The sequence below is a fragment of the Polypterus senegalus genome, chromosome 8, assembly GCF_016835505.1.
Source record: "Polypterus senegalus isolate Bchr_013 chromosome 8, ASM1683550v1, whole genome shotgun sequence".
Classification (NCBI taxonomy): domain Eukaryota; kingdom Metazoa; phylum Chordata; class Cladistia; order Polypteriformes; family Polypteridae; genus Polypterus; species Polypterus senegalus.
Genome location: NC_053161.1, coordinates 9,286,321 through 9,310,018, shown reverse-complemented (window position 1 = coordinate 9,310,018; position 23,698 = coordinate 9,286,321). Strand labels below are relative to the sequence as shown.

The 23,698-nt window shown below is 34.9% G+C and overlaps 1 protein-coding gene across 2 annotated transcripts; it reads right to left on the bottom strand.

Annotated features, from left to right (window-relative positions):
• Positions 1-901: 901 nt before the first annotated feature.
• On the bottom strand, positions 902-21,620 carry pld7 (phospholipase D family, member 7). Of its 2 annotated transcripts, none has more exons than XM_039760696.1 (13): positions 21,260-21,620; positions 19,919-20,074; positions 15,058-15,462; positions 13,285-13,347; positions 12,956-13,128; positions 11,317-11,500; positions 10,694-10,808; positions 9,268-9,395; positions 7,447-7,647; positions 6,966-7,105; positions 2,785-2,950; positions 2,277-2,376; positions 902-2,119 (listed from the first exon to the last, which is right to left on the bottom strand). In XM_039760696.1, the coding sequence occupies exons 1-13, from the start codon at positions 21,338-21,340 to the stop codon at positions 1,917-1,919; spliced, it is 2,115 nt and encodes a 704-aa protein (XP_039616630.1). In that variant the 5' UTR covers positions 21,341-21,620; the 3' UTR covers positions 902-1,916. The 2 variants fall into 2 exon arrangements, with proteins under 2 accessions (XP_039616630.1, XP_039616631.1); XM_039760697.1 differs by lacking the exon at positions 21,260-21,620 and adding an exon at positions 20,998-21,234.
• Positions 21,621-23,698: the final 2,078 nt, after the last annotated feature.

The following is a 23,698-nucleotide window of genomic DNA, read 5'->3' as shown; positions in this document are numbered from 1 at the left end:
ATTTTCAGAATAACAAATACTTTTTGTGGGCCAGGACAAACGTTCACAGAACATCATGTTAAACGAATCTCGTTTTAACGAAATGTAAATCTCAGTATAACGAACATTTGTTCGACCAAAAATGGCCACCTTATATGTTAATGCAATGCAAAAAATACTTAATGCCGAGTCTCGGGACCCCTGCAACAGGATGGCTTAAACAGAGGGACAGTCTGTTGTGAAATTTCCGGCCATGGGCAGTCTCTGTGAGTGCAGATGCAACATCATACACATTGCCGAATTCTGAGTCATTGCCCCACCGAGCGTCTGCGTGGGGGGTTGTTTTGTGTGCGGATACCGTACCATTCGAGGTTCATAGAACTTCTCAAAGTTTTATTTGAAATAGACAAAAAAAGTGAGAAACGGCGTTAATTTACGCTGAAAGGAAAATAATCCTGGAAAATGATGATTTCAGAATGAAGAAAAATGACGTGCCGCCTTCATCTTCATCTAACGTCTTTTTTATATGTGTATTTCTATTAAAAAGTTACATATAACGCCTAGTTTTTGCTCTGTTCATACCCGTATTTCTATTCTAAAAATTATATCTAATGTCTAGCTTTCACTCGTTCATACCTGTATTTCTATTTTTAAAAAAATACATCAAAAGTCTCGTTTTCATTATAAATTCCATCCATTATCCAACCCGCTATATCCTAACTACATGGTCACGGGGGTCTGCTGGAACCAATCTCAGCCAACACAGGGCGCAAGGCAGGAAACAAACCCCGGGCAGGGCGCCAGCCCACCGCAGTCATTCTATATTTACATACTGTAATTCTATATATCAAAAATTATATCTAACGTCTCATTTTCAAATAAAATATTTTTGCAGTTTAAGGTGCGTTGTTTTTTATACAGGTATTGTCAAATTTGGGTCACACAGTTGCACAAGAGACAGGAAGGTGAGTCCAAGTTTTCAAGGAAAAGACGTACTTTATTACTGTATAGAAAAGGAAGGTGGTCTCAAGACTTCATTCAGAATAGGAGCTGTTGGGAGCCGCGGCATAGGTAATCGTTCTGCTTTAGCTAACATCTTCAGATTAGAACTGGAACACCGGCTCGTAATCACTGCTGTGGCAGGCGCGGTCTGGAGAAGACAGATCAGTAGAGTCTGAGGAAGACCAGATCAAAGCCCAGTGTTAAATGTTCTAAACATTAGGCGACAGGTATGGTACGCGGTAACCCTGATCTTGCCGAGGACAACCAATTACTGTTCTTTGCCCTTCCTTGGTTTACTGTTTACCAGACGCTACGCAGCTGTCCTTGCGTCGCTGCTGTTAGACACAACGAATCGCCGGCAACACATATTTTTATGGTTCTGTGAGTTTCGTTATAACTGGATTCCACCTGTATATCTTTAACTTTCAAGATAAACCATTTTAAAATAGAATTGGCACAAATCAATATTCCTGAGATGCTAATCAAAGTTCCTGAGCCATAGAAGTAAAAAGAAAAAACCCACAAAAGTGGTCGCAATGATAAATGTTAAAAATAAGCAAAGAGGACTCAAATAATTATTCCATGAAGCACCAAGCAAATGACACATATGAAAAGTGATATAAAGACTACTACATGTATTTTGACTCTAGCTGTAGTTTTTAACTTTAGAAGTTATGTATATTTTGTATTCTTCACATTGATGTAACTACCAACACTAAATAAAATGTATAAAAGAAACATTTTCTGTAAAGAATTTCATTTGAAGCATGTATTGGCACTGAGATTACTAGATAATGAAAGCAAAGTCACATATGAAGCCCTGTAGGTGGAGAACTATGTATTTCTAAACAGCAGTGAAAAATGCAAGAGACTTTGGTGCACGATAGAATTACATTTTCTAAGATTTCACACTGTTACTATTTAGCAATAATTGTTTAATTATGATGAACATGACATTTTTTACTGTGCTCCTTTTCCAAGAAAACAGCATGATTAGAATTCCAGTCCCTAAGGAAAACAGCCTCTAGTTGGTTTTGCACAGTGGTCTGGTCTTCAGTCACACTAGCATCTGTCTGGTTTATCACAATTCCAACTCCAGCTGTTTGAGTGAAGTAACTCTCGGACCAGTTAGAGGTTCCTGATGAATGACAAAAGAATTGTATCCTTTATGACCAAAATGTAACAGAAATATGGCAGTATCCAATAAGAATTAGAAGCTATAAACTTTTAAACCATTGTTAACCATGATTAAAGCAGCAGTATCTAAATACATTTTATGGAACAAATTGGCTTACCTATGTAAGCTACTCTGTCAGTCACCATGTACTTGGCATGATTCACTCTGGTAAAGGGAATCTTCCTTTGGCCAGGATTAGGGCCAACATGGAATATTTTCTGGCAAAAGCAGAAATTTGTAAATACCATGAGTTCACATAATATACAGTTTCAGTCAAAGATGCTTACTTTTTACTGATCCATGCCCAAAACTTAAACAAAGTCCAGTATGCATATAGCAAATAAAAACTGAGGATTGTCTTACCTTTGGTACTTTACTGTATTTTAAAATTTTACAGGTAGCAATTTGGGATGTGAGACTGATACTTAGTAAGATCGACTCACGAAAAGGTTCTAAGGCAGTTCCTTGAAGAAAGAGTGACTATATATACATAGTATATATGTTGTATATTTATTTAAGTTTGCTGTTACATTTATACCATTATTTAAAGAATATACAAGTACCATTCACATATATACTGTATATAAAACATTTCTATAAATATAGACTGGATAAATTAGACCCACCACTTCTATTTTGCATTCCAGTGGTTTCTGTTTTAGAACATCCAAGGACTCAAGGAAGACAAACATTGGAGGATATGAATGCTCCCAGCAGCTCACTAGCAAACGCACTTGTACTCTTTTCTCACAAGCAGCAACTCTAAGCTGAGTGTCAATGGTTGGCCAGAACCTGAAATGCAATACAAAGATATATAGGGTGGTCCAGATCTAATTATGCAATTTTCATTACGCTATAACTTAAGTTTATTACATTAGAACATAACTTTTCTTTGTAATATTTAAAAATGATTCATTTTATACACGTTATTGAAACCTAATACAAACATAAAGATTGTGGAAATCATTAATTCAACATTCAATAATATATGACTATGAATATACACAGAGTATAGCTTACTCAATGCATATTCAATATTACTTAATAGATAAAATGTTGATTCAAAGTACTAAATGACAAAATTACCCTGAGGTTCTTGTACTTGATGTTTAAGACTGGAATAAACCTGCAAAATCCACTGATGTTTGTAACTGTGTCACTGTAACTGTAAACTAAAAACTTCACAATTGTTTATAACAAATTAATCACTAAGCTATTTTGGAAATGTATTGCTTACTGCCTTTACTGAATAGTCTACCAAGAAACATTTTTACATTTATCTTCGTGTCTTTAGTATTTGTATCTCCACTTTAACTGGCATAAATAAAGAAACTGCTTCTGCAGGTTTTTTTCCACTCTCACTTTCCGGGATCTGCACTAGCTAAAATTTTCTAGTCCTCCTTTATAAACTGCCCATTTTCATAACCTACTTAAGCAATATGAGGGAAGGCTGGTGCCCTCACCCAGCAGGGACACCTCCGTATTGAAAGGACGGTGGAAGAGAGCATGCATAAGGCATTATCCCCCCTAGAGTACTAGATGGCAGCTCCACAGTTTCTCACAGAGCATCATAGAAATTGGAGTTCTGTGTCTCAGCCCTGTTGAGGGGCGTGGGTGATAACAGGGGGTGCTGCAGGGAATGGGGACCCCTACTTCATGGGGCTCCAGCCTTACCTATAAGTGTTCCTGGGACAAGCGTCACCTGGAAGTACTTCCGGGGGATTACTTAAAAGGAGCTGCCTGCCACTACTCAAGGGGCCAGAGCTGGGGGCGGAAGGAGAGAAATGAAGAACAGAAAGAAAGTGTTGCTTTTATTATTGGTGCTTTTGTATTGCTATGGGAAACAGTTTGGGAATTGTTCCCATCTGAATGAAACTCATGTGGGCTGCTGAACGTATGCCTGGTGTCTATGTGTGTCGGGTTTGGCAAGTTGGTGTGCTCCCTGGTGGTCACAGCCAATTTCTGGGAATGCAGGGCCAGCAGTACTAACCACTTGCCAGAAACCTGCTCCTCTATAATCCCTCTCTCTCTCAAAGTTGACTGACTCACACACTTCTGAAACAAAATACTGTACTAGTTACCAAAAGCTGAAATTTAGCAAGATGGTACATTTAGGGCAGCAGGCATCCACTAAGAAAGGACATTTCAATATATTATTATTTAAGGGTAAAAACCTTCATTACAATAGAAAAACTAAATACCCCAAAATCACAAAAACACTTTCACTGATTTCATTAGTACAAGGATGATGTACTGTGTTAGCTTATGGATGTAGTGAGAGCATGCTTTATGCAAACAAAGGACAAAGCAGAAGCAATTATTGAGCCAAACAGCAGCACTAACCAATCGGGTAAATGAATGATTAAAGAAGAGGCGGTGTCCTTGAATGGAAAAAGAGACAGGATTATGTTTGTTGTCTTCAGCCAGGTATCAAAAGGACAGAGAAAGCTTGGCCAACTTCAAGGAAGATGCAAAGGTCAATGGTTAGCAAGCACTCTATACACATTGAGTGCCAGTGCCAGGCACTGTGGCTGTGAGTAGGTGTTGCTTCACTAGAAGCAAAAAGTGAGACAGAAGTACAGGCAGAAGGGATGTCCTCTGATTCAGGACCAGCCAGGAGCAACACAGTTGTGTCAGGAGGGAGTGATCTATTGCTCCCAGCCCCTTATCTTTTTTTTTTTTGACTATATACAGGACAATTCTTTTGTGCATCATATGTAATATAGCCCCTGATCAATATTATATCATTTGCCAGGGATACCCCACAAGGACAGACATCCCGGCCAGAACTTTACTGAGATCCTTACCTGGCCAGTAAGTCTATACCGTGGAAGAAAAAAGGAAGACAATTTGCAGAGGAACTCTAGGTGGCAGCTCTCATGGATTTCGGTACCACCACAGATTCCCACTTGGAATGTTGGGAACTGAAGTTCATTGGCTCAACCCTGTTGGGTTCTGTGAAGTCACTGAAGTGATTTGTGAGCCCTGCTTTGTTGGCTCCCGCCTCACCCAGATGTACTCACAAACTAGTTTCAGTAAACTGGAAATACTTCTGAATTTTGGATAAAAGCAGAAGCCTGCCTCAGCTCGAGAGGAGAAGGGCAAAGTTTGCGAAAGGAGTGGAGGAGAAGGAGACAGAGAGCAGCAGAGAAACAGAGCTGTGGATGTGGTGTAGAAAACTATTACTTATAAGAGTTTCACACAATAAACCTGTTTACTTCATGAGAACTTGTGTCCAAGTCTATTGTGTTAAGATTTTGAGGAGCTGTAACACTCCCTGGAGACCACACATGACATGACTGTGCAAGAAAGCCCAAAGGGATCCTCTCACATCCCACCCACAGCACATGCACATTAATACTATTATCTTGAATGGTTATGTTATTATTCTTGTGGTCCACCGGGGGTGTACTGCTCCCCAAACCCCGCCACAGACACAAGGCTTGTCAGACAACACATCTTTATTTAAGTGGGGAAGCATTTTTCCTTTGCTCCCCACTACACAGCACAGTACAAAACACCAAATATATATAACACAATCCTTTTCTTCCTCTTTCTTTCTCTTTATCTCCACTCCTACTCCCGCAAGCTTTGTCTTCCACCTCCCGACTCTGGCTTTTGACTGGTGGTGAGGCAGCTTCTTTTATAGTGCACCCGGAAGTGCTCTTGGTGTTTCTTGACCATTCTTGTGGCTGCACTTATGGGGTGTGTTGGAAGCGATTCCTCTAAGGACTCAGCTGCACCTGCATCATCAGCCTGCAGCACCGTAGGAGCCCAACAGGGCTGCTCCAAACTACAACTCCCTGCAGGGCTCTGTGGTGCTGTAGCAACCCAGGGGGTTGTCCTCTAATGTCTCAGGGAAGATAATGTCTTAAATACAGTCTCTCCCTTGGTCCTTCCACCAAGCCAGCATCCTGGCAGGATAATGGCCCTGACCATCTGTCAAACTCTGTATACTATTAGGTTTACAGTTATGTTTCTAGTTCACTCAAATCAAGATTTGTTTACTGGCTACGTTTATAACTATTTTAAAAGATAATATGTTTATAGCTGAAGCTCCTCAAATGCAAAAGATGCAACAAGTTCACTAGCTGCAAGACAGTTGTCTCAATGTATATATTAGGGTTAGTTCTATGATAAATAACGGAATTGTAGTACATTTTCTGTACATAACAATAGCTTTAAATCAATGCAGTTGATTATTAATGTATTGTCATTCTGTAAATTAGAGTGAATCATTCATATTAATAAAGTGCAAACACCACAGTTAGCTGTTAAAAAAGTAACTGTTTACTTGTCCAAAGTAGACTGCACCTTCTTACATTTATAAGCTGAGGTGATGATTGTGTGCTTCCAACACACTGCCATCTCACTTGCATATGCATTCTACAGTCGAAAGACATAATTAAATTAAATAAACCAGAGTAATTAGCTACTTAGGAAAGTTCTATTTAACTGATCCTGATATGCCGCTTATGGAATTAGATAAGTTAACTAAATAGTGGTATTTAACCTAACCAAATTATACAATATGTATTGTTTTTATGAAACTATGACTGGTGATGTATATAATATTTGTAGCCCTTTTGTGTACAATTAGCTGTCATGCCATCATAGATACATTTATATTTTCTTTGCCAACATGCTAATCACACTAATTTGTATGACAAGCTCAACTAAAATATCAAGAGTATAAAGTTTCTTTTTCTTCTATAATCCTTGTTAAAATAAAGAAATGAGACAGTACTTTAATCAATATTTTCAATATTGAAATAACTAGGGTATATAAACACACATACTGTAATACCTTTTGGGTGTACTATATTCAGACATTGGTAAATAGTCCATGACAGAAATGTAGATGAATTTCTGAGCATCTTGGATGACATCAATAATTGCAGTCAAGTCATCAGTGCGACCATCTCCACAGAGAGAAGGAGGGGCACTCTGGGGCAGAAAAACAGGTGAGTAATTTAATTCAGTGGTACAATATGAACATTGTGTTTATTTGAATAATTTCTACATTATATTCCTTGTTCTCTGTGGGTTTCTCTTCCTATGTCTTTCATATTTTTAATTAGGCCAACATATTTGTTCATTTTTCACCTTCTAAGTCTCAATCAATGCAAAAAGGGTCAATATAACAGATTCATATCATGTTATATTGGATTTGACTGAAAATAATTGCCAGACTGCACACAAAAAGGGGGATTACATTATAAAAATTATTAAACATTAAATAGTTTATCTTTTATCTTTCATAACATCTCAGCCTATTGGATGCTTACCGATAAGTATACTTTTGATGGAACACCATTAAGCTTAAGGCTAAGAGGGTACTCTTTACTGGAATCTGCAGTATATTCAGTAGGCCAGAGCGCTGGAATGAAGTGATCTTTCTTTCCCAGATAAAAGTACATCTGGAAAATCTTCTCCATATCTTGGGCCAAACAGCTGCAATTATAAACTGTGGCACCTAATTCCTTTACCTGGTAGGAAGACAAACATTTATAGGAAACATAAATGATGAGCAATGTTTATCATAAAACCATGCAAAGTGCCAGGCAATGTACAGGATAAAATAATAACTGAAGGCATACTTAGTAAAGAATATGACCATTTTAGCAGCATGTTTTTATAAATGTGCTTCCTAGCTAAAAACTTGGAAAACATCACTAGTCTTAACTTATGCTCTTGATTGCTTTTTCTTTAACTAAATGGTCCATATTTGAATGTCTTGTTTCTATGTAGGATGTTACAATCTGTTTTAACCCACTATTCAATACAAAAAGTATTTCTGCTGAGGAGGAAATATGTTCTAGCGGGTTAATCTATTGTTTTAAGGGTGTTTTATATATGGTTTTGTTACAAGGAAATATATTGGGACACAGAAGAGGCCAGGAGAGTTGACTAGAAGTCCTAATACCATGTTTACTCTCTCTCTGCAATTGCAAAATACACTTAAGAGACTGATCATGCCCTGCCGACAACATGCAAAATGTGTTCTTAGATATTATTTTGATGGCTCGAATGACTTGTTCCTGTGTGTTTCCCAAAGTAAAAAAAAATTAGAGAAATTAAGAAGAGAACCCATAGGGGAAAAACAGAAATAAAACTTGTTCTCTAAAGAGGCTAAAAACCTAGTATTTTGCTTTTTCTCCATACAACAAACAAACCCAGAGATAGGTGTCTCTGCATCACTTTGGTGGTTTCAGAATAGGATTTTTTGATACAATGCATAGCACTAAAAGCCTAAACACTTTACTGAACTTATGTTATTGGTAATTTAAATAGCCATTCTAAAGGGGTAAAAATAAGGGTACAAGTCATGTAAAACTTGATTTATTTATATATATATATATATATATATATATATATATATATATATATATATATATATATATATATATATATAGTGGTTCGCCCTCATAAGATACCCAACTAAATTTTATTGTGAAAAGTAACAAAAGTAAAAAAAAATGCTTTTCTTAGCATTGTAACCTATATAGGTCATCTAGATAGCATTCAGCTATGCTATTCACACATAAAAGTGAATGTGTAGAGCTGACCAAATACAAAACATATCTTTTCTATATGTCAAGTAAGCTGATTCTTAATAGATTACCATGTACAGTACAATTCTACGAGGGGCATTCAAAAAGTTTCCGCACTTTTATATTTTTGTTGGAAATGGTGAAGGAGGGAGGAGTAGTAGTTGGTACAACGCTGGGAAAATTGCATCGCAAATGAAGGTAACTATGTAGAAAAGTGATGTAATCTGTTTTTGAAATTCTTAACAAATATAGTCAAAAAAAAGTGGGGAAACCTTCTGAAGTCCCTCGTAGTTTCGTCATTTTATTTTTTTCTATACAGTTCCTCTGTCACCCTGGCTACTTGTGCCTTATTTCAAGGAACTGCTAAGAGCAATGTAATTATTAGATAACAACTTGGCAGCATTATTATGCATAGCTCCAAAAATAATTACCAAATATCCTCTTTTTCAACAGTTTAGAGTCTACACCAGCAAAATACAATATAAGCTATGGTTTACAGTTTGTATCAAACTAGTTCCTACTTAGAAACACTAGCTAGTGTCAATATATTCTTGCCTGTGTTAGAGATCGCCAGTCCATATTCGCACTGCCAACATAAACATGTTTTTTGTCCACAACCCACAACTTTGTGTGAATGATTCCACCAGTCAGCACCTTTAAATCTACGTTACGCACCTCAGCACCTGAAGAAAAGATAAGTTGATTGCATGAGACATTATTATTATTGTTAAAAACAACAACAGCAACCCTAGAAATGCAGCTGGCGACAAAACGAATTAAGGCCTTTTTCTGTGTACTTCATATTTTGGTGTATTTAAAACTGCATATTGATTCTTTATATCATACTACAAAGTTTGCATTTTATATGCATATTATATATGTAGCTGGAAATCCACAAAGGGAGAAAATGAATCACATATCTTAAAACTGACCATGCAAATAATAAATAAGACTTTATAACCAACACCCTGTAAACACCACCTCATCAATCCCCCTCTCACGTCCACCTACCCTCCCCTCCTTATTTGCTATATATTGCCTTGAATTCTTGTAAGTCTAATCACGTTCCTCTGATGATGATTCCTGGTAGGAATCTAAAGCTTAGGAAAAAAAGAAACTGTTTTAAGATACACAATTCATTTTCTCCTTTTGTGGATTTAAAGCTACAAATACGCAAACCATATCACAGACCTTCAGTTCCATTCATATTTATATAAACCCTATACACAGTAATATCTGACACACTCGTAGGTTTAAATAAAAGGTATTTATTAAACCTCAGAGCAAATCCAACAATTAGTTTTCCGAAAACCAGTTGCACAATGACAAAAATAAACAATTCTTCCTCCTTCCGCCCTCCATTCAGGGTCTCCCAACTCTTGACTCATTAATGTGAGGCTACGGGCTCCATTTAAGCCGGACCTGGGAATGCTTCCTGTGCTATGCCATGTCTTCCTGTTCTGGGCCATAAAGAAAGTAGGGAGGTCCTCCTCTATCGGTACCCAGGGACCCTGAAAAACCTGTACTCCCAGACTCCAACTCACAAGCACCCCTGTGGGTATCCCGAATGGGCTACCATACAAGGACTACTACCACCCATTGCATTAATGTGTTAAAAAATATTGTAGCATCCAGGGTCAGCCACAAGACAAATGCTTCAGGCAGGTCAGGATGGTATTTTAATTTTTTTTTTTTTTTTAATATTACGAAACAATAATACTTTAATGATGCAGAGGGCTATGTGACTGGACAGCTACTGAGCATTGTGCTTTCAGAAGGCACAATGCATTATAAAAGGGTAGAATAATGTTTCATAAAGGAATGACTGCAGAAATTAGCAGCATTTCTTAGTAATAATGGGACAAACATTATTTTTATACATCTTTGTTTGATTTGGAGAATGATTTAAGAAAAATGTGGAGAATAGCTCTAAGCACATTTTGAATAAATAAGGTAAAAAACAGAAATAAATAGTTCTCACCTGTATCAGAAAGAGTTGTGGTGTCTTGGTCTGAAGACTGTGGACTGTTGACTGCTATGCTTAGCTTTATTCCCCGAGGCTGCAGCTGAGAGAGTGCTTCAAAGATCTGCCTGCCCTTTGAAAAGAGCAATCATTAAAACATTTTAAACATATACAGTATAATGGAGTTAAATACACTCTTTGAAAAACAACAAAGTGAGTTATAAGAAAATTATAGGAGATGTTATTCAAAAGTGTTAATCATAGCTAACAACTTTTTCAGGTATTTTTATAATATTATGTATGGCAATATTCCTATATACATTTCTGAAACCAAATATTTTTCACTAACATTTAAGTTGGCAACCCAGTATTCTTCATTTTGGGATTGCTGGTCACTAAATGCTGAATCAGATATGTGTTTTAATGTAATGTAATCACTAGTCTTAGCTGTAGTAAATTACTTAATATTCATATAGATTTATATGTTATACTATAAAAAAGTTGATGTGAAAATACAGACAAATTGTACCTCATAAAAGATATACCACAGAGTAAAAATACACTTACTGGTTACTTTATAGACTGATAAATTGAATGTATATCAATTTAATGTATATCAGTGAGTCACACATTAAAAATACCTGATCAGCTGAAGGATCTAAGTTTTCCAATTCTGTATCTCTTAATGTAAAGTAAAAAGCTGCAATATCCACGCTGCCATTAGCTTCATTTAAAAGATGCTTCCATGCTTGAAATATGGATGGATACAGAGGACTACCTTCTGGGTATTCAAGCCCAGTAGGTATGCTCTCAACCAGCTGAAAGCTAACAAGGAATAATTAAGAGTTTTAAAGAATATATTTTATGTGTTTAAGTAGTCACAATCTTTAAAATCCAAACCAAGATGTTTGTAAAGGTAGCTTTTGTTAGTAAACTAATACCATTACAGATAAAAATAAATTAACAATAATTTTACTCTTATAAATTACAGTTAATTGAAATTTATCGTTCCTAATGCATTAAAGGTATAAAAAAATTATGAATGTTCATTTATTTCTGAACCTGCTTGTTAAACAAAGATATTTTTCACATTATACTTCCACAGTGTTGGACAAAAGTATAAAATATCGACATAATAAATAAATACAAACAGAAAAAAGTTGCATTATAATTATACAGTACTGTATATGAACAGTTATTAAATGAAGGAAACAGAAAAAAGTTGCATTCAAATTCTAGAGTACAGTATATAAACAGTTATTAAATGAAAGAAACCTTAAAACATATTCATCTATAAACGAGCAGTCTTAACCATCAGACAATCATGGCAATTGCTTAGACCTCCACTAACATGATGGTTTTACATAGCTTACATTGTAGATGAACCATTTGAAAAAAAAAGTCTAAAAATTAGAAAAGTAAATGGAGGGCCCTCTTCATGATTGCTTTTCAATACAGTAGTAAAATTCATTTGTCAACATAAATATGTCACAGTTGTTTTCTGAGGGAAATGTGAATGAATAAAAATATTTTCACAACTGCAGTGGCCAGAGTTGCTCAGGTGCTACTAAAAGAATTTCAAGTTCAGTTCAAACATTCAAAAACTTTTTGAGCAGCTTACTTCAGCATTCAAGAGAGACTTTTTTTGTTTGCTTGTATTCAAGTGAGATACTGTCATTGACAAGTTCTTCCTGTAATGGCATTAACTTGAATTAAGAGATAAGGATCATATGGCTATGGTTCTGATGCCAATGGCAATTGCTTAGTTCTTAAAAAGCAATATGCTTCAAACACTTCTTGTTGCTCTTCTCCCTTACTCAAACTAAATGGTCAACTGAACAAGCACTTGCCCAAATGCATGTACAAAGAACTCCTGGTTTCCATACAGTATATGCATATTCGGTTAGTGAAACATTTAATCAGGTTTGCAAAAAGATGTAAATATGCAGTAGTACACACGGTTATTATTCTGGACTGCCCATTCAACCAAAGCAAATCAATGTTTTACACATTTATTTTTTAAATAAAATTCTAAAAGATCTGATCATCTGCCTATTTCAGTTTTACAAAAGTAATAAATTATACATGTTCAACAACACATGAGGAAATTAGCATGAATAGATAGGTAAATAGACTGAAAGGCTAACAAAAGAGAAAACTGTCCAGGATCCATAAATTCACCCCAAAACAATGTAGTGTACATATTGGTCTTTTTTTCAACTCCTTAATTCAAGTATTTGCATCCCCGCTAATACAGCAATTCACATCTAAGACACTTACCTGCAGTCAGATTCACAAAGCTCTTCTGGACCCATAAACATGCCTACAAAAATGGATGGGTCCGAGACAAATGACATCTCTTGAAGGAGGGCTTTGCCAGATCTTGGAATTTCGTAATACCACAAAATCACTGCAAGTATTGGTAGAAGGAATAGCCACAAAAATGACAAGTACTGAAAAGAAATTAATACACATTGATTTCCACTTTTACTCATTGGAAATTATTGAATGTACTATTGTGTTGAAGAAAGGACAATTGGATTACTATTTTAATGCTATTTAAAAGAGTTACACAACATTTATACTTCCAGAAAGACATTATGTTTTACCCTCTTTTTTGTGTGTCCTGTAGTCACGGGTTTTAAGTTTTTCAGAGTCATTATAGTGTTTGGCTGTAATTATATAAACAAAAAAAAAGAAAAACAAGCAAATAAAAAACAATCTTCAGGAAGCATCACATAATTATCATGTAAAAGCTAAATGAGAACTCTAACAGTTATAACTTAAACCTTCAACTGAAGAAACTTAGGATATATATAGCAAGCATTAGTACAATATACAGTACAATAGACATGTCATTCTTGGCCTTATTGCTATTTCTTCTATTCTTCCTGTAGCAATGTTAAGCTTCATTCTGTTTTTCTATTCTAACAATACCATCGGAAACAATAAAACAAAGTAATACTAAACATTTATTTAAAATGGAGGTCTTTTTCAATATATATTGTAAAAGTCTTTTAAAAACAGGAATACTGTATATTGGGTTTTTTCCTTATATAAAAGAGACAAGGAATATTTAATTTTCTCAAAGGAAATCTATAGTTAAATAATCTTACATAACACCCCTGAATCATACAGGAGTTCTAGATGTAATTCTCCTATTACATTTTGGATCAACAATTGTATAAATATAGCTCTCTTTACACAGTTTAGATGTTCCTCCCATATCTGCATGGATCTTTGTCCAGATACTGGAGAGCAAGATGCAAACAAATGCAACAATGGCATTAGTATTAACTAAATATATATCTGCCCTGAAGCCACAATTTATGCCAAACCAATTTTGTTCCTTAAGACAGTTAACAGAGTTCAAAGAAAAAAAAAATAGAAAACACCTAATTTAGGACAGCCTAGCATACAATATTTTAAATTAATTCATATTATGAACCTGCTTTTCTCAAGTATGGTTTGCAGAGAGTTGAATTCTGATGTAACAATGGCAGCTCTTATGTCTAGGTAAGAAGTTGTACTGGACAGCATCCTAGACCACTACAGAACACACTAACTCCCTTGTGAAACTTTGCCAATTCCATCTCATGCTATTGGAGTCCATGGAAAAAACCCATGCAAATAAGAGAATGTGTAAATTGCACATAATAGACACCACAATTAAATTAGGGTCAATAATTGTAAGCATGGCAAAACTACACAAACTGATAAGTATCAGCCCAGTAATATCTTTTTGCAAATGTCAGATTCGTAGATACCATTATATTAAAAATTCAGAGCTTATTTGAGCAAAATAAAGCATACTCATTTTCCTATATCAAAACAATGTGTGTGAAAAAACAAGCTCCATTACAATCTTTTTAACCTCAAATATATCACTTTAAAGTTAATGTGTTAACCTGTAAAACTTCACATAGGTTTTCATTGCAAAATGGAATTGGCTTTGAATATACTAAGTGTACATTTTGCAATTTTATCTGAATTATTAAATCATAGACTGCCAAGTTTCATTATAAATGCTATGTTCTCATGTACAAAATAATGAAAAACTAATAAACAATAAAAAATGGAATTCCTTGACTGTGAAATTTTATTAAAATTTGAGTTAAACTAATATTTTAACAGCTAATAAAATTCACAAAATGTGCAGATACCTCCTATCTTAGCTTAATGTTTTAGTTGGCAGAAGCATTTTAAAATGATTTTCTACAGTGCTTTTCTTTATTTTGTTAGGCTAAAAATTATTAATACTAAACCAATGTTATTTTTATACAAAGGAAAAATGTTGCAAACAACATGTTGACACAAGCACACAATGAATCAATGCTGATCATCACAAATCTAAGTTTGTGTTGTTGAATTTCTGCACTTACCTTAGCAAATTTTCCTCTAGGCAATCTGTCCTGTTTAGTACGTGGTTGTAAGATTTCTGTGTCAGGCTTAGTAATTTCAGCTTTGACTTTTTCTTCCAAGACTGATTGGATTGGAATATGTTTTACAGTTTCTGCAGGTGGAGAAACAAGTTTTTCCTGTACATCGTCAGTTCCTTTCAGTGTGGCCCCTTGATCTGAGATGGGGCTGTCTGATCTGGTTGTCTCTGGTGTGATTTCCCTTCTGTCTAATTTCATAGGAACCCTAAATCCTAGCATAACTCTTGGTTCTGCTGCTGTTATCTGCATTGGAAGGGGAATTTTCACTGTTGACCCATGGTAAGTAGGAATTTTTGTTGAATGCACCTTGGCTGGAGCAATCTCCTTTGGATCTTCATCAGGTATTTCCTTTAAGAATAATGTAAAAAAAAAAAAAGAAAAAAGATTTAGACCTTCAAACTTGTCAACAAACTATCAAAATATTTGGTTCAGCAAACATAAAAAGAAGTCTGCTTGGTTGCATAACCAGGTATTGGACACAGAATGTTCAGGGTAGTTCTTATATCTAAAGAACACATGCACTACCATAAGGGGTACCAAAATTGTAAAAGAAAATAAAATTACTAAAGTATAAAATTTAGGTAACATCACCATTATAGAATAAGGTTTTGCGAAACATTATTCTGATTATTTGCTGTGGAAGTGCACTTCTATTTATCTGAAATGTGGGTATAGGTGTGATGCCAAAACACCAATAACAACACACACAAGAATTAAATACTTAATGTGCCATAATATTGACTCCATTTGGGGCCTTACGATTTTTTTGTAATAAAGTGAATCATTGTACACCTTAGTTTGCCAATGGCCACAGTAAGGAATTTCACTATTAACAGGCCATTTTTCTCAACTAGAACGAGGGTGCGAATAATTGTAATCAGTGGAATAGCATGTCAGCTTGAGTGTGAAATACCGGAATGGCAAGGTAAGAAATTGTTTGCACTGTGGATGTATTTTGAGATGTTGTTAATTAGAAATGACTGCCTTTAAAATATTACAGCAGGGTTACTTTGGCTACAAATTGTACATTAAGTCATGGAGTGAATACACTACTGTTCTAATGAGTAGATTATAGATCAGGTTATCCTACAGGGCTGGGCTGCAAGGACCACAGGTTTTCACAGGATTCTGTCTCTTTTGAATAAAAGTTGATTCTTGTCTTTTGTGTTGTATATTTCCCAGTTTACTTTGTGATCCCTGTAAACAAGATTAAATGGTCTCTAAAACATATGTTTATTCCTTTTCCAGAAATGTATGCAATAACGGTGGTGCTCAATATATTTTGTTAATAAAACATGTTTCATTCCAGTCCCACTTTCTTTATTCTTCCATAAATTACAAATTATTGTGAACATGATTATTGATTGACTACCACACATATTCTTTGTTACTGTATATTATCTATGGTCTAAGAAGCTCATTTATTAAAAAATAATTAGAATTATTTTAAAGTGTCAAGGTTGAATGTACATCTGCGCAGGAAATAAACCCTTAAGACAGAGATAGTAGAAAAGAAACAATTAAACCTGGAGCCCAATAAATGAAAGGAATGATATTTTCATTATAATTACCTCTAGTTAAACATAGAGATTACTGCTGCTTTCCAACTGAAGCATGACTTTAAAAGATGGGCTACAAATTAATTTACAGAGGGTTTTCCCTGTTCGCATTCTTTTCTGTCTGAAACCCCTAACTACATAAATTTTACTTCTTTAAGAAAATCAATAAAATGTCATTAGAACACTGCGCAGGTTTGCATCTATGACCATATTTTTCTCTAAATTGTTTGTAAAAATTTCCTTCAGCCATTTACTTTAAAATAAAAACACATAAGTGAAAATGCTAGTAGTAATGCAATATTTTCAGCTGCCTTGTTATTTAACCTAGTTGTCATTTACCATTTGCATAAGAAAGAATACAAAAGCAAATAATTTCAATGAGCAAGTCAAATAAAAAAACTAAAAAGGATACATTAAATCAGAATAGACTAAATGCTATCTTTTTAAGTTGCACCCTTATAAATTCCATACTATTACCAGTTTTTCTGAAACTACTGACAGAAAAGCTGAATTCTAAATAAATGTCAAATTCCATTAACATAAACAAATCAATAGAATGAAAACCTATTGTCACTGTCTCAAGAACTCATTTTGCTAACCCTGCATTAAAAGAAGTAATTTTACTCTCAAATTGGAAAGTATGTTTTGAATGATGTATCTTTCCCCTACCTCAAATTCTAATAAAAAGTCTCCACTATCTTGAACCTTATTTTGTGACCAGATAATGTGACAGATTTACTCTCATTTCATGTAGTGAAATGTTCACTTATTCATTCAGGTTTAATATGACAGTATGTACAATTATGAACCCAAAACTCTGAAACAGGAAATAACATAACAAAAACTATACAGTTGGGTCATCAGCTAAAAAATACATTTCAGCACAATGTAATGGTAATTAGTACCACCTTAAATTCATGAAATCTCCTACTTAGACATATAATTGTATTACTACTATACAGTCAAATCTAAATATTTTAAGAAGAATCATAACTACATGAAGAAAGTATTATCAGGTGTAACTCCAATCCAGGCTCTTTCTTTATTTTTCTCTTAGGTTGAGAGCTTACGGTATTTTAAAATGAATGTTGTGGAGAGATAGCCTTCTACTCTGTAATGCCATTTTAATTTTTGAATGGATGTGAGCCATTAGTAGATGTTAACCTAAACATTATATAGTGCCCAGGAGGACTTTCCTAATAATAATGACCCAATACGATTTTTTTTCTGGAATCTATGTAAACTGCTTACATTGCTATTCTAATTCTTCTCAGCTGGCATTATCTTAATATATTTACAGCTAGTTGAATTATCCATCTTTGATCTTTTGATTCTTCTTTGAAATTATAGAAGAATAAACAGGATTTGATTTAATTTCTGAAATAAATCATACATAGGAGTGGACACTGTCAAAGGGTATAATATACGGTGAGCATACAAAACCACTGGAACAAAACACCACTGAGGAACTGAATGCTTGGTTTCGCTTAGGGAATGCTGGTATTAAGTATACAGCAGACCTTGTCAGGCCAAAACATCAAGAACAGGGCCTCACTGACCTGTGCTTCTTTTCATCTGGGACTTTCTTCCAGGTTATCGCTGAGAATATAGGAGTAGACCAATCAATTGTGAGTGATGTGGTGGAAAATGTATCAATTATATTGGCCAGTTTGGTCAATCGATTTGATACATTTCAAAGGATGAACAAATTGCCCAGTCCAAGCATAAGTTTTTTTTCTTTTTGAGAACATGCCCAGTACTATTGGGGTTATTGACTCCACTCAAGTACATATACAAGCACCTCATGAGAAACAGTGGGAATATGTTGACCAAAAGGGGAGGCACAGCATCAGCTTCCGGCTTGTGGGCAATGCTGACCTCATCATCACAAACCGATTGATAAAATGACCTCGAGTTTATCCATGTTGTGCATATTCTGAGGGAGAGCGCTCTATATAGACATCTTCAAAAAACACCGACCAGATGCCATAATATTAGGACATAGTGCCTACCCACCCCTACCACGGCTGATGACCCCTTTTCTTGCAGCAAACACACCTGAGCAGACACACTTCAACACTGTTCACTGCAAAACAAGATGTGCAACTGGGTGCTTGAATGGTGTTCTGAAGAGGTACTTTGCATACTTTAACATAATACTTGCCTGTATTGTCCTGCATAACATCACTACCAGGTGCAACATCCCTATCTGCTATGACATGCGTCCCGGGTTCTTCGCATAGGGAGGAACTGAGATGCAAACCCTGGTATCCTTACTGTGAGACAGCAGCGCTACCACTGTGTCACTGTGCTTCCCTTGAAGTAGGATAGTTAAAATTAAATATACAATTATTACTTTTGTTTGATATTGACAGCAATTTGTGGGTCTATATTATTGGGACAAAACCTTCTTTTTAACGTTACAATTCTGAAAGCCTTGATAGGTAGCCTAATGTCTACTTTATCACTGTGATAGTTAAACAAATCAAGAGCAAACTCTAACTTAAATTTATATGTACTTCACGATAGATAGTGTATGTTGTATTATTTGACCAATTTTGAAATTTTATTACATTTTTCCCTGAAATCCTCAGTGAATCCACACTTTTGCTGGGATCAGTCCTACTAAAATGTTTTGAACAACCACCACTCATGAATGTTCGATCCAAATTAAAACCAAGACTGGATTGTGTGATCAAAGCAAAATTCAGAATTCTTTTATCTTTTGAACAAAAGAGTTTCAAAAAAGTTTTGAACAACAACACTTAATGAAGGTTTGATCCAGATTAAAACCAAGACTGGATTGTGTGATCAAAGCAAATTTCAGAATTCTTTTATCCTTTGAACAACCCATTTTCGAGAATTGATCTAATCCGATAAACAAAATACAATTAGACTACTTCTGAAAAACAGGGTCCTGTTTATAGGCACATTTTTATATTCGCACAGTATATAGTTTTCTATGAATACTGTAAATTCTTGCCCTGTTTCTAAAACAAATATATTGAGTAAACTAGCAACTCTGAATTGGCCTGGTATAAATAAGTGTGTTTTGCAAAGGACAAGTACGCCAGCAACATTTGGTACAAACTGTGATGCTTGGATTGGCTCCCTGTCCCAGTTTACAAAACACAGTCAGAAAATTAAAGATGGATTTAGAATTTAAGATGTGCTTCCAAGTCACAAAAAAATCCAAGGTCTTTTTTGATGTACAAAACAAGTATAATATTTTATTTAGCACCTACCTTTTCCTTAGTAGGTTTGCTGTTGGGTTCTGGTTCTGATGTAGGTTCTGGTGCTGATGTGGGATTTCTATAAGCTTTTATACTTTTCCGTAGGTGAGGTCCGATCCAGTCATCTGTCCTGGATTCTGATTGTTGACTGGGTTCCATAATACCTGTCTGTATAAGATAAGTTTTTTTCAATATCCTGTTATACGCATATAATCTTTAATTCAGAAATATATATATATATCTTTACCTTGTGTCAGAATTAACTGTTATGCATTAATATGCACTGAGAAATGTCTAATGGTATCTATGTGGAAGATCCCGGAAAAATGTACAGTATGAATCCATATTTGTTACATGAGTCTTTCTACAGCTGTTTAAATAACTTAAAATGCAGTACTACCTTCATGGGTTTGTCAATAAAATTAAATATTTTTATTCTTTGCTCGCTGAGGTTTACCAAATAGTAACAATAATAATTCATTACATTTATATTGCGCTTTACTCACTACTCAAAGCGCTAATACATTACCAAGCAAAATGATCCAACCTGCTTAATAATCACAGTTTACAAAGAAAAACGTCCGAAATCTGTAACTTTTTTTTAGAAAACTTCTAAAAATCGCATTCCAATAGTTATTTTTTAGGCAGTCCCCTGGGACACATCTCAAAACTGGCATTGTTCTCGGTAAATTAATTGAAACTGTTTAGTGTTATTTCGTTCCTTTAAATTGAAAAATACGTACAACTGTTTATCTGGTTATCGGTATTTATTTATAAAATTGTCAACATGAAAAATGTAAAGATGTGTGAATGCCTGAATGGAAAACACTTTGGTAATACCAATGAAAAATATTAATAATTAGCAGAAGAAAATCAACAGACATCATACGATTTCATTTCAGTGAAATTCATAGAAAAAAAGCATGCAAAGAACTCTAAGGCGGCAAGTTTCAAAACGGCTACGATATAAAAGTTAACTCTTTACTAAATGCTCCCCTTTACGAAAATGTAGATAACAGCCAATATAAAACACTTAACACCGCTATAACTGATCGTCTTCTTTTTGAATGCAGTGGTTATTTGGTACTTACTGAGGCTGATATGTCGGTTCACTTGCTTCTGTTTCAATCAAACGTCGTCTTGCTAATTAACGTATAAAATGGCAACTTCCGAGACAGTGTATCAAGGCAGATTATCTTGCTTCCGATAGCAGTCCTGCACGGTTAAGCGATGTTCCTGTTCATGCTACACTTTGCATCACCTCGCCTTATCATAAAAAAAAATTGGCCCTACGCATAGTCTGTCTGATCCTACGTAACCCAATACCATTTTTCTTTAAATATTATTACACACCTTATCGGGCGGGATATCCCTAAGGCGGGAGGACCTTCTCACCGGAGTTTCCTGTTCAACTTTCCTTCTGCCCATTTTCATTCAAATCTACTTTACAGCACAGGAACAGACGCATAAAAGCGAGTTATTTTCTTCTTCTGTAAAGATAATGTAAAAATGCAAAATGACATTTAATTCCAGATATTTGAAATGCGCGAAAGAAAAATAAAGAATATTCTATAAAATGCAACAAAAAAAAACAAAAAAAACTGCGCAAGCAGGTCTTGGATATTGATGTGCCGTATATTCAAATAAAACTGCTGTTCGACAACAAATTGGCGGTTTGCAAGCACTACATTCACTCGTTCCACTATTGTCATTTTCCTATATGAACAGTTCATAACACACTGCCCCTAGTGGTAGAGTAGTGCTATGCACCATAGCCACAACACCTGTATGTGTATACTGTATAAAAATAATCCATATATACTTCGAAGCAACAATGCAGCCATTTATTCTGTAACAAAAATATACAATCTTCAAAATATTCATTTAAATATAATATGTAACATTCGTGTCTTTGGACTGTGGAAGGAAACCGGAGCTCCCAAAAGAAAGGCAATTGGATACAGAACGTTCAAACTCCGTGCAGGGAGCTCTTTGGACATAAACCATATTACAGTGAGGCAGCAGCACTACCACTGAGCCAACCCACTTTAAGTTCATTTTAGCCCAAATGGTCACCTTTTCATGTTCAAAATTAGTATGGCTAATTTTCCAGTTCACAGATTTCTTAAATTGTTGTGACCTAACATAAAAATAAATTCTGCCTCCAAGCTGATTATTTTTGGGTGCTGTCCACTTCAGGAAAACTAGTTTGGGTGGGTTACTGTATAAGTATCAGTTTTTCAGAACTATTTCTGCACTTGCTGTGGTATTTTTCTCAGCAGAGAAGTCTAAATTTGCATAGGACAATTACATTTACATATGGGAATAGGTAAAATACTGCAGAGTTTTCCTGTGAATCCCAACACCTTTGTAGAGTGGGAAAGAAAGATAAAATGTATAATATATAACATATTCTTTCCGAGTGTAATCTAAGGGTTTTGTGAGCCTGTGAAAGATGATTATATAGTAGGTTGTTTTTAATAAACTGGCAAACATGTCACTATTCCACATTACAAAATCACTTTCTCTCTCTCTTTGAGACAGCCTGGTGGGAATAACTTAGAATAACCTAGATAGCATAGTTGTTGTCAAAGTGTGGAAGTTTATATTTTGGTTTGGCTGTGGCCAGTATTGCAGCTTCTTAATCTGACTTGTCCAGGTTGAGAAATTCAACTATACTGGAAGGTTTATACCACAGACAAAAAAAATGTTTAAAAGATGTAAGCTTGTGGCAAAAAGCACCAAAATACATTAGTAATACTACATATAACTGGTAAACGGATTTGTTATTAAACTTACAAAAAAGAAATTTATTAAAAAGTCATTCTGAAGTTCCTTGTCTGGAAATTATAGTAGTTCCATCTAATGTTAATGGTGGTAGAATTGTTTATTTATATATATATATATATATAGATATTTATTTACAATTTTACTGTTTTAAACAGTACATTGGACAATGCTTTTAACTGTTTTTTGACAGATCATTGTTCATGTTTAAATGATCCTCCAACAGCATCCAAATGGCCTAGTTATGATCAAAACTAATGCTCATACTACAATGCCATAACAGCTAGACTTCTCTGCCTTAATTGAGAGCTTTGTAGAGAAAAAATATTTCTGAAATAAAAGTTTAAATAAAAAATAACCTATACATATAGTTATGTAATCAGTACTTTTTTGTTTTTATAATACATTTTTTGAATTTTAAATTGTGTGTGGTATTATTTATATACATTATTATATACAAACTAGTTGCACAGGAGGGCCTTAATGCTAAAGCTAAATAAATTTACACTGCCTTGAATTCTATAAATACATTTTAAAAATGTAATTCTTTGCATTAAATTATTATTTACTGTGTTTTAAAACAGTACAGAGGCCTTGTCTCTGGATTCATCTGAGGTCTAAAAAGGCCTGCTGGGATTTAAACTGCTATGTCTATTTCTTGTCCATACTGCAGGCTGTTTTGTGTTTTGATTTTATTTGAAATGGATATGTCACAAATAATAGACCTGTTTTCAGATCTTCTTTTTCGAAATTATAATTTTTTTGCCTATGGAATGATTCTTTTCACTCTGGAGCTGATTAGGGACGGCTGGAAATTGAAGATAAACCCTCCCTGTTGAGATTGTAACTAAACAGGAAAAAATGTGAATGGAGACCATGAAAATATAGGCATATTGAGTTTTATTTACAGCCCAAGCTGGACTACAGTACCATTTTCGAATAATCAGCTGCAACTACCTGAACTAAACTTTGATCTCCTACCTCTGTCTTGTATCCGTATGTCAA

Excerpts from the sequence above, each read along its gene's own strand:
- pld7 (XM_039760696.1), bottom strand. The coding sequence starts at position 21,340 with ATGAAAATGGGCAGAAGGAAAGTTGAACAGGAAACTCCGGTGAGAAGG. Across the intron at positions 9,396-10,693 it reads CACAACTCTTTCTGATACAG|GTGCTGAGGTGCGTAACGTA; the intron begins GTGAGAACTATT and ends TCTTTTCTTCAG. Across the intron at positions 2,951-6,965 it reads GAATATAGTACACCCAAAAG|GTTCTGGCCAACCATTGACA; the intron begins GTATTACAGTAT and ends ATTGCATTTCAG.